The following is an 11,731-nucleotide window of genomic DNA, read 5'->3' on the forward strand; positions in this document are numbered from 1 at the left end:
CGTGTAGGGTTACTGGAGGACATCGGTCCATGGAACCTTACTAATTTTTACTAAGTCCTATGAGACGGGCTGACCGGGAACCACATGTAGCTACATGACAAGTAGTTTACTAAGGGGCACACTGCTAGTTAGTTCATTATATCAGCTTATCACACTGTATATATTAGATGCCTAAATATTTGTTAAAATCTCCTTTAACTTAGACCCCACACAAAGAACCGTCCAACATACTGGCATATTTGAGGATCAGTTAAGAGATTATTTACTATACCTTTGCATGGCAGGGGTTAAAGATTTAAGGTATAGAATAGTTCTGGCTAATCAGCAGGCCTATATCTTGACTGTTGTGCAGGATTAAAAAAGCCCCTAATGAAAGCTTTCACTTGACATGGAATGTTTTGCTCTTATTTTCAAACTCTGTGCCACCTGGAAAGGAAACTTATTATGTAGGTCAACTGCAGTCTTATAACAGTTTCTAGGTATTTGAGTATAATGAGGAAGAAACAGAATTATATTTAGTACCCCGTTGGTGGGGATGGGGAAAAAGAAAGTGGGGTAATCAAGAATGCTTACCATCTATTCTCTTCAGCAGGTCATCCTTTGGTAAGGAAATCACTTCCACAAATTCTAAACAAACAAAGTGCAAGTGAAAATAAAGCCGGACACCAGGCGAGCCCAACTGAGCAAATCACAATGCCATGGCCGCTCCCGCTGCACCACACGGCACTCAAGGCCAGCCCCCGAGTGGGACACGTACCTCCATCTCCTGAAAACAAACAGAAGGGGGACATCTCAGCAAGGCCCGGAATGGTCAGACACTGCAAGGCCTTTGTGCAAGACGTTATCAAAAAGGCTATAAGAGTTTAACAGAAACCTGGGTCTCTACTAATTTAATTTATACACGTGGTAAAACAATTCCAACAGTACAAAGTTATTGTTCTCCAAATCAAATGTTTTAATGGCCAAGTTTAAAGCATATTCTGTGATATGCATATATGTATTTTTAAACTTTGTTAAAATATACATAACAAAATTTACCAATTCAACCATTTTTGAAGGTACAAATTCAGTGGCATTAAATATAGTCACATTGTTGTGCAATCATCAGCACTACGCATCTCTGGAACTTTTTCATCATCCAAAACAGAAAGGTGGTACCCGCTGAACAAGAATTCCCTATCCTCGGTGACCTCTATTCTACCTTCTGTCTCTATGAATGTAGTGATTTTAGGTATCTCACATTTGTGGAATCACACAATATCTGCCCTCCTGTGTCTGGCTTAATTTCACTGAGCAAGATGTTTTCAAGCTTCATGTATCAGGATGCCTCGTTGCTTTATGGCTGAATAATATTCCATTGTAAGAACAGGCCACATTTTGTTTATCCATCTGTTAATGGACACTTGGGTTGTTCCACCTTTTGGGTATTGTGAATGATGCTGAATGAACACTGGCATCCAAGTATCTGTTTGAGGCCCTGCTTTCAATTCTTCTGGGTATTTACCTAGGAGTGGAATTGCTGGGTCACCTGCTAATTCCATCTTTAACTCTTCTGAGGAACTGCCAAACTCTTCCTCAGCATGTTATATTCGCTAGTTTGAAAACTGGCTAGTTTTAAAACTAATTTAAAATTAGCTGCAGTGTGAAACTGGAACACTCAGGAACAACTAAAAGGGACGGGAAATGGAAGACCTCCACTCCAACACATAATTTACAGTGGTGTCTGTGTCACCACCACCTTTTAGTGGGGCTGCGAGAGCATTAAAGCCTCTGAATCCAAACTTGCTAAGAAATATGGAGCAAAGAATTTCCCCAAAGCTTCACTAAATATGGAACTCAACAAAAACAGTTAATATGGTGCTGTGCTGTAGCACTTCTGCCATTCTTAAAATATTGATGGAGACAGAAATCAGAGTGATTTTGAAGATTTTCACTGTTTACGATTTAAGGCCTATAGTCCTTATTACTAAGTGGGAATAAACTCCATATAGAAAGTATGGAAATTTGTAATTGCACATTTTATATAAAGAGCATAAAAATCAATAAAGTTCTATGAGAAAAATGCTGAAATACATAAGATTAGGAAAATAGCCAAGAGTACCAATGAAGCATCTCTGAAAGACCATTATTCTATTAACAAAAATCAAACTAGTAGCAAGTTAAAAGAAATTTAATACAATGCAACCACTGTAAACGTAGCCAACACATGCTTACCTGGCTTTGGCTTAGGCCTTACGTTTTCAGCATCGTCTCCATTGATAGTTACGGTTACCATATGTGTGGTACAGTTTGACAAACCTGGATCCATACAGACAGCTGGGGAGAAAAGCAGCAGATCACCTTTCCAGACACTAGTCAGGTGTCATTCGTTTCATCAGTTAAATGTCTTTGGAGGAAGAGTGGGCTTGTAACTCATAGTTTATGTAGAAGTTATGCAGGGGAACTGGTTTCTCCTATTCCCTTAGTATATACGCTGTAGGTCTGCAGAGCACATGTGTACTTAGTACTCATATTTTTTCCCCAGAGTTCCTGAGGAAATTTTGGTAAATCTGAGGGGTTAGATGCGGTAATATCCTTTCACCACATCAAGAAAGTCTTCTAGTGAGGAGCGTGGCATACGGACGAGATGAGTACGTAATAAAGCTTAGAATGTGGGAACCCCGAAAGGCACCCTAATCTCATAATTCTCCAACTTCAGCCCTTTATGCTCAGCCGTGCTCTCATGGGGCAGGGAGGTTCACTCTCAGGTGACCAACCCTCATCGAGGATTTCTCTTCAGTGAATTAGCTAATAAATAAATCCCTGACTATAAAGAACACCCAAAGAATCAGCCCTCTCACATCCAGAACAATCAACTGCTTGGCTAATTTTCAGGAGTTTGTCCCTAAGCACACACATGGGAAGCAGCACGAACCTGGGGAACATTCAGCAACATCGCCCTTGTAGCCAGTTTCTTCCTCGAGCTCCCGAAGAGCAGCTGCTTCTGGGCTTTCGTCATCATCGATGAGACCTGCAAGTCCCAGTCATGTGAGAGGTGGGACAGGGAGCCCCCTTCTTCTAACACACAAGCTGCCGAGCTACGTGTGAATAATCAAGCAAGAGGTTTGGGAAAAGTGGGCGTGCAGATAAAACTGATTCAGGTTTTGATCTTTTATAGAAAAATTAAAGACAAAAGAACACCCCTGGCAGATTTAGTAGGTTCTGTTCCTCGGGTTTAGACCTAGATGTTTTTGTGAGCATCTCAGCATCAAGCTTGTACAGCACGGACCTCCTGGGTGGGTAAGTGGCTTGGTGGTGGCCAACTGGCCCCGGTTTTAGACTAGTCATGTGACTACAGCACAGGAAGCCTGTGCTTTCATTTGTTTCCACACATGCGAGCTGGGGACAGTGTTTCCCATCTTGCCTTCCGCCCTCAGGGCCATATGGAGGGCCCTGGAATGCAGTGCTAGGATAAACGTCACCTGGGAGGGAGAAGAGAAGATCGGAAAGGAGGGAAGCAGGGGGGAGGGGACTGTGGGTAACACTAGTTCACTGTGAGGAGGGAGTAAACGGGCCTAGTGGGAGGAGGCCAGCAGCATCGCAGATCCTTTCTCCTGAAAGGAATTTACAGGATGCAAAGAAGAAGTGAAACATGGGCTATTCAATTACTTTTTTGTTTTTTTTTGGGCCACACCACGCGGCATGTGGGATCTTAGTTTCCCGACCAGGGATTGAACCTGCGCCCCCTGCAGTGGAAGCTCAGAGTCTTAACCACTGGACCACCAGGGAAGCCCTCAATTACTTTTAAAGTTATTAATTTCTTCAGTGAAATGGCAAGGAAGTGAGAAAGAAAATAAAGCTATTACTTATGTGTTACTATGGGATGGACTTTGAAAATACAGAACTTAAACCACTAATGATAACTGAGATCTAACCTCTTCAGATGGGAACAAGCCAATTAAGTGCTATAAGGATGCACTGCATTCTAGATACTTCCTGTACAACTGAAAAAATATTCTAGTTGAAATTAAGATGATTTCCTTGGCCTGTATACATACAGGAGGACCATGGTTCTTTCCCGTTCACAGTTTCTGGAGTTAAGAGCTGGGCCTAGTTATTACTGTAAATTTGCCAGAGGCAGATCATTAGTGATGGAAAATGAAATACCTTGACAAATTAGGAAAAACCAATGACTCAAAAGAGGCTAGAAAGCACGCTGCAAAGAGGAGGGCCTGAAAAGGTGAGCTGTGACACCGCTACGGATTAGAGGATCACTGGAGTGTGGCCTGGAGGTGCCTCACTGCAGAAGTGGTTTTGTTCTACTTAAAACCGCACGGACAGATGAAAAGGTGTTCAACGACTAAGCTCTGCCGTTCTCGGGCTCTGCCCTGGCTCAGTTCAACAGTCCCGAGGGGCCATTCTACTCCCCGGTGTTCCGTTACTCACCGGCAGGGAATTCTAGGCAGTAGCCCCCCATCGGGGGTCGGAACTGCTTCACCAGAATGATGCATTCATAGTGAAGGGTTCTTTGCAGCACGGGGATGACCGCCACACCTGCCAGCAGGAAATAAAACCAGGAAACCCCAATGAAAGGTCAGGAACGCCAGGAATTTGTGTACAGCAATCTAACTATTGATAAAAGCCCACATTTTAAGAAATGCTGCAGCTGAAATCTGTCTTGTATTTGCCATTAGCAATAGGAAGTTAATTTAAGCTACAATACTGGCAGTTAACTTTGGAAGTTATTCTCATTAAAAAAGCAAGGAAAAAATAATCACACTTCCATATTATTTAATTTTTCTTTTTATAAAAAGCTTGTTTTTATTGCCACAATTTCTTTAAAATAAAATTGAAAGTAGAAGTGAACATTTAGCCCAGGGTCCAGGACAAATTTTGGTCTACACGAACCTCTACAGACATCATTTCTCGCCCTGCTGCAGCCAGGCCGCTGCCGAAGTTACATTGATCTCTGTGCTCTTCTATTTCCTTTAAGCAATAAATAAGTTCCAACGTTTGTCGTATATGCTAACTAGACTGAACTTCATTGTTTTAGGATAAAAGACCCTTTCTCCCAAGTTTACTTGGGCTTCAAACCAAACCAAAACCAAAAACCACTGGATTCTGGAAAACACAACTGCCCAGGGGGACCATCGGCTCCTCTCGCTTTCCCGGTAGGAAAACATAGCAGCTGCGGCGGCTGCTCCACTTCCAGGAAAAACAGAACACAGAACAAAACGGAAAAATAAAAGGGAAAAACAAGGAAGACTTATTGCCCAACTTCCCCTAGACCAGAGGTGGTTTTCAGGACTGTTTCTGGGATCTTTACAGGCAAAGCATCCAGGCCTGGAAGGGAAAGTGAACTGAACGAACAGTCTTTTCCTAAGTTGTTTCCTCATCAACTTATAAAAGCAAGCGGTCGGAAAGCGCCAAGTCATGCCAAATAAGTTTTCCAAACGAAAGGCTCTCACCCAGATCCTCTGACCAGAACGCAAAAGATTTCTAGAAGTCATAACACATCTAGATACAGTATGTGGCTTCAAATTATACTGAGTTAAGTTTGGCCTTAAGTATGATGACATCTTCCCCTCAAAAACACTGTTCTGAGCTTAGGTAACAGGAAACGGAAGTTATTTATAAAGAAAGCTTGATTTAGTTACAGTGTTGCAAAACAGAACACCAGAGTTAAAGATAAAAGATCATACTTGAAGATAACCCTGCTCTGAGGTCTTGGTTACGGTAAAAAACCCTCCTACCCCCAGTCTCCTAGTCCTGTGTGGGACTTCCTTTCGGGAGAGTTCTAACAGGTTTGCACTCATACCATCAGCCGACTGGCCTTTCCTCGTTGTCCGTTTCACAGTTTCCCAAGTTCTGTTCAGGCAGACAAGAAAAAACAAAAGCATTAGTGCTGAAGAGGAGACTTCTTAGGTTTTGGGTGTATAACCAGCACCTTACAGATGCAAAGCATGCAAATGTGCTAAAGATAGCGGCCAGGAACACCACGCAATAAAGATCTGTATCAAAAAAGCCAACTGTGCTTTCCCACAGCTTCTAAAAATTATCAGAGAAAACCACTGCCTCCTACATCTAACTCTCTACATCGAAACAGAGGGCCTGCTCATCACTTGAGCTGCCTTTCAAATCAGCTTTCAAATCATTTACTCAAAACACTTCAGTTTGGATCATAAATTTGCGTGAGCAGCACAGCGGGCGATCACAGCTTTAAAGGCGATTAAGCAGTCAGTGCAAATCCAGCCCCTGTACAAATTCCAAAGGATATCCTGCATAATGTAAACCACTGAGATGGTTATTTATAGTTTAGATTTTAAAAGATGTCACCTCAAAAAAAAATTAAAAAAAAAATTAAAAAAAAGATGTCACCTCAACTACACAATTTATGAAAGTAGGACCTTCCTGTTTAACTGAGGAATTAATAAATTTAGGTTAAGTACTCTGCTTTGCATGCGTGAGATCCTGTCTAAAGGGAAAATGGTCCCTAAAAGAACAAGTGGGGTGAGTGGCTCCTGGTCCCCCCTCACAGCTTTATTCCTGACTAGCTATTTGTTTCAGGGAACCCGGTACTGACAATCCAGTTACTGGAACAACCATGTTGTTTAAAGGGGGAAGGGTGTATGAGGGAATTTCCTCCTCACTCTTAGCCCTTCAACAGAAAAAAGCAGCGGTTAGAGATGAAGATAAAGAAGCAAACAATGTTGATTTAAAAGAAGGAAGACATCTGGATGGCTCCAGAGAAAGAAAGAAAAGCATCCACATCCGACATCTGTCTCCCTACAGTAAGACTGAGGGTAAGAGGTACTCCTTGGAGGAAACCTCGTACTTTTTATCTGGTTGTCCTTGAGGCTTGGACCTTGCCACATTTCTATTAAAAAGTGTCAGAATTTAATCTGGTTAAAAAAAAAAAAACTTTCTGTAAATTGTAGATCTTTTAGTATTGCACCCAAATTCTAAAGTGCAAATACATCAAAAATGAACCTATGAAAATCAACCAGACTACCAGGACGACTCACAGCTACCCACATTCCTGTTAGTAGCAAGAAGCCAACCAACAAGCCATTCTGATCAGTCAATAACTCGCAAGTGACAAAACACCTTCTGGCCCAGTTCTCTCTGCTGCCTCCTAGGGTTAGAGTCCTAAAGACTGAAGAAGACAGTGCTGGGAAAAGCACTGAAGGTCCCATCCCCAACACACTAGGAATAAAGGAAGCAAAAAGAGGAGCATCATTACAGTGGTTACGATGAATTAAATAAGCAGTATGGAGCCATAAAATAGGTACGTATTTATAAGAACAGTAAAACAAGAGCGCCCCCTGAGAGCTCCAGTCATCTCAGAGGGACTCAGAGAGGAGAGATGTCCATCTGATTGTTGTCTTAAAAGCCTCTTATAGCTTTAGAATTCTGATTCTGGTTGAGTTAATCCATTTTTAGTCTTTGTTATAAGGAAAGCCTGTTTTACTTTCTTCCCTCTAGTCAACCAACTCCAAGAGGTAGGCAGGGCGACAGAAGGGGAGCTCAGCTCTCTCCTGAATGTCGATACAGGGGCACAGAGCCGGCACATCTTTACTCTCCCCAAATCAATTCCATACCCTTTTCCATGAATGAGACAATGGAACAAAGGATTTTCTAGCTGCAATTTAACTGTTCTGTACATGCAATAGTACTGTAAAGTACTGAGATTCATTCTTCAAAGCTTGACATTCGGGTGTGCAATGTTAATGTTTCACACAGGCGCTCTCCGGAGACTGCAGGGCAGCCCTACGTATGGACGGATGCGGAAGACCGTGCTGTAAACAGGCCACACAGTGTGGAATCTGGGAGACCTGAGGCCACTCCCGACTACTGAAGCAGACTCTCCGGAGGTGAGACCGAATCCTGTGTATTTGGAAACAAATCCCCAAGTGACTCTGAGGCACATCCCTGATGAAGAAGTGCCGGAAGGGAGAGAGGACAGGGGCAGGCGCACAGCCCCAACCAACATGTACTCTTCACACTAACTAGTGTTAAGGGCTCTATTTTGTGTTATAAACTTAACTCTACAGGAAGGAGAACCAAGCTGTATCGTGGTAGGTTGGGCTCTAAGCTCTGGCTACATTTTCACAAGTGTAAGTATGTGTGCACCTGTCATGTTCCCCAAGTCTCGGGCCTCACCACACCCAGTTCACTGCACGTAACAGGCACCCCCGCCCACTCTGTGGATGGGGCGTAGTGTGCTTAGCTTTCTTACTTTGGGTTTACCAGTGCTATGAATATCTTAATGTTCCCCATGGCTCTCCAACATTGAACCTTATTACTGTTTTTTGCTACTTTAGTAGATATAGTCAAAAGTTCTTTAAATCACTGGCAAGTCCATGTACTTTCACACTGACGATAGATGTATTTATTTCCTTATGAAGAAACTTTATTCTTATTTGATCACTTAGCAAAAAGTTTTTATGTTAATGAATTTATATCATATAACCTGGATACTAAATTTAGTTACATTTTCCTATCTTCTCATTCTGTTTTACTCCTTTTTTGTATTTCATAAGTAAACGTTTAGCACATTTTTTCCTGTTATTTATAATATACAAGATTACTAAACAGAAAAGTTGGAAAATAGAAGAAAAAGGCTAGTCACATAGCTGCCATTAATATTTTGCTACAGTTTTCCTTCTAGCCTTTTCTTATACATTATTTGGCAGGGTTTAAAAACCATATATCCAATATCTTATTTTGTTATCAGCTTATTAACTTTTCTGATACTCCTGGGTTGTCTTCATGATCTGTTGTGGAGATGGCTGCTTAGATTTTGCCAAATGAATACACTGTAACAATTATTTCTCTATTTTTAAGATGTTGAGGTTAATTTCAATTTATTTGTCTTTTAAATTTATGATGAACATTTTTCATGCATAAATCTGATCCCAAATAGTTTTCTTAGCATAGTCTCAGACACCGCAGGCGCCAGCCCCCAGGAACTCCCTCCCGGCCCTCACCCACATATGTCTTTATGGCGACTGGTACACAGTGTGAAATGCTTTACAAAACTCCCCCCCCCCCACCAATTTTCATTTCCATGAGCAAGGTGTAAGCCTGTAAGTTTTACCTCAAACCCAGTAGCAATTTCTCTTAAATTCTAATTCAGAGATAAAAACTGGTTTAATAGAAGGAAGTCACCTGTACTGTTAATTATTCTGCTGCTTTATCAGCTTAAATTAGGCTTGGCCCAAAAGTTTTAGGTTCACCCTAATCTACTTGGGAGAATGGTGTTAAAACAGCTTAACTAGATTCTTTACTTAAGACAGAGTTTACAGTGAGGAAAATATCAAAGTTTATGCCAAACACTAAACAGAGACCCTGAGAAGCCAAATCCTCAGCATTTTACAAAAAGAAGAAAAAAATACTTTACCTTGTTTTACCAGTAGGATCTCTGTAAGTTGTTTTTTCAAGCTTGACCCATTTTCCTTCTGAAATTAACTAAAAGATCAGATAGTAAGCTGGGAAACTTTCAAGCTGAGCGTTTTTTATTTAGTTATTTTTCCTTTCAGACTTTTTGTGGCTGGCAATGATCACGCTTCCCTCCCCAAAATTTGTGTCCAAGTTTTCTTTGTGCCTAAAGAATTGAAAGTTGTTTTTCTGATGGTGGGCCTGCTGCTCTGTGGAGTTTTGGAGGTAGGACTGAAGAGGTGAAAAGAAATGAGAGTTGACAAATTCTTGGGAGAGGGGAGGACGGGGGTACCTAGAAGGGAGCATGAGGGAGGGAGGGTGGGGTTTCTTGGGATGCTCCTAACTGTCTCTCCTCTGATCTGGGTGCCAGTCACGTGCGTGTGTTTAGGATGTGAAAACTCAGTGGCATCTGACTGTCAATGACTACACAGCAAAGCTGAATACAGGGATACCACGGCCAATGACTACATTTCCCATAATGACACATGGGTTTACCACCCAGTCTGAGGGGCACCCAGCATCATTTTGCCTGGATGCCAAGGTTAGGTTACCAGGACTAACTTACCTACAGACTATACTGACTGAGCGCAAAGGTGCACTGTGTACATAAAGCAATAAGTAGCCTTTTTCTTACTATTCTATCTGTCACTTGTCGCCAGCAGCAACCTAATAATTATCAGCAGATCTGTTCACAGATAACACAGATTTTTAAATCAAAAAGAATTCCAGGGCTTCCCTGGTGGTGCAGTGGTTGAGAATCTGCCTGCCAATGCAGGGGACACGGGTTTGAGCCCTAGTCTGGGAAGATCCCACATGCCGCGGAGCAACTAGGCCGTGAGCCACAATTACTGAGCCTGCGCGTCTGAAGCCTGTGCTCCGCAACAAGAGAGGCCGCGATAGTGAGAGGCCCGCGCACCGCGATGAAGAGTGGCCCCTGCTTGCCGCAACTAGAGAAAGCCCTCGCACAGAAACGAAGACCAAACACAGCCATAAATAAATAAATAAAATTTAAAAAAAAAAAAAGAGAGAGAATTCCAGAAAGGTGTCAAGCTCAGAGTTCCAAAGATGGAGGATTTAAAGTTTATCCACTGCAATGGTTCCTGTAGGAAGAGACTTTTTAAAAGGTAAACTGGGGCTTCCCTGGTGGCGCAGTGCTTGAGAGTCCGCCTGCCGATGCGGGGAACGCGGGTTCGTGCCCCGTTTCGGGAAGATCCCGCGTGCCGCGGAGCGGCTGGGCCCGTGAGCCATGGCCGCTGAGCCTGCGCGTCCGGAGCCTGTGCTCCGCAAATGGGAGAGGCCACGACAGTGAGAGGCCCGCATAACGCCAGAAAAAAAAAAAAAAAGAAAAAAAAAAAAAGGTAAACTGGATAACACACAAGACATACATTAGTTCTGGAATTTAGACCACAACTAACAACTTAGGTTTTTATTCTTCTTAAACACACATATTGAGACCACAAATAGCTAACCAAGATGTGATACCTAGGGATGAAATGTCTAAGCCCTAAAACTCACATGATTTATTCTTCTACCCAGAGAAACTTTTAATAAAAGTTGAAACAATAAGGTCCTACTGTATAGCACAGGGAACTATATTCAATGTCCTGGGATAAACCATACTGGAAGAGAACATAAAAGAGAATGTATATATGTGTATTACTGAGTCACTTTGCTGTACAGCAGAAATCAACACAACACTGTAAATCAACTCTACTTCAATAAAAAATAAATTAAAAAAATAAAAATTGAGAACTAAAAAAATCAACAGTCAAAACTCACTTTACAAACAGCCTCAATTTCGCTAATACATATAATTAAGAATGATACACCACTGCTCCCACACAAGAGCAAAATGCCCAAGTCCTAAAAAGGGAGCGGGAACAGTGTTTAAAACCTGTCTTAGGGCTTCCCTCGGGTGCAGTGGTTGCGAGTCCGCCTGCCGATGCAGGGGACACGGGTTCATGCCCCGGTCCGGGAAGATCCCACATGCCACGGAGCGGCTAGGCCCGTGAGCCATGGCCACTAAGCCTGCACGTCCGGAGCCTGTGCTCCGCAATGGGAGAGGCCACAGCAGTGAGAGGCCCGCGTACCGCAAAAAACAAACAAACAAAAAAAAACCTGTCTTAAAGAATGAAAAACAGGGGCTTCCCTGGTGGCGCAGTGGTTGAGAGTCCACCTGCCGATACAGGGGACACGGGTTCGTGCCCCGGTCCAGGAAGATCCCACATGCCGCGGAGCGGCTGGGCCCGCGAGCCATGGCCGCTGAGCCCGCGCGTCCGGAGCCTGTGCTCCGCAACGGGAGAGGCCACCC

General features: G+C 42.8%; 1 protein-coding gene across 1 annotated transcript in view; it reads right to left on the reverse strand.

The window, feature by feature from the left end:
• Positions 1–11,731, reverse strand: part of NUDT5 (nudix hydrolase 5) — a 14,316-nt gene that overhangs the window by 2,039 nt on the left and 546 nt on the right. The window contains exons 2-8 of the mRNA XM_007452576.1: positions 9,383–9,450; positions 5,798–5,847; positions 4,426–4,533; positions 2,915–3,010; positions 2,215–2,316; positions 758–766; positions 574–627 (exon numbers count right to left, since the gene is read on the reverse strand). Coding sequence (XP_007452638.1) covers positions 574–627; positions 758–766; positions 2,215–2,316; positions 2,915–3,010; positions 4,426–4,533; positions 5,798–5,847; positions 9,383–9,450 — 487 coding nt within the window. The remainder of the gene's footprint in view (positions 1–573; positions 628–757; positions 767–2,214; positions 2,317–2,914; positions 3,011–4,425; positions 4,534–5,797; positions 5,848–9,382; positions 9,451–11,731) is intronic.

The sequence above is a fragment of the Lipotes vexillifer genome, unplaced genomic scaffold (assembly GCF_000442215.2).
Source record: "Lipotes vexillifer unplaced genomic scaffold, Lipotes_vexillifer_v1.1 scaffold628, whole genome shotgun sequence".
Classification (NCBI taxonomy): Eukaryota; Metazoa; Chordata; class Mammalia; order Artiodactyla; family Lipotidae; genus Lipotes; species Lipotes vexillifer.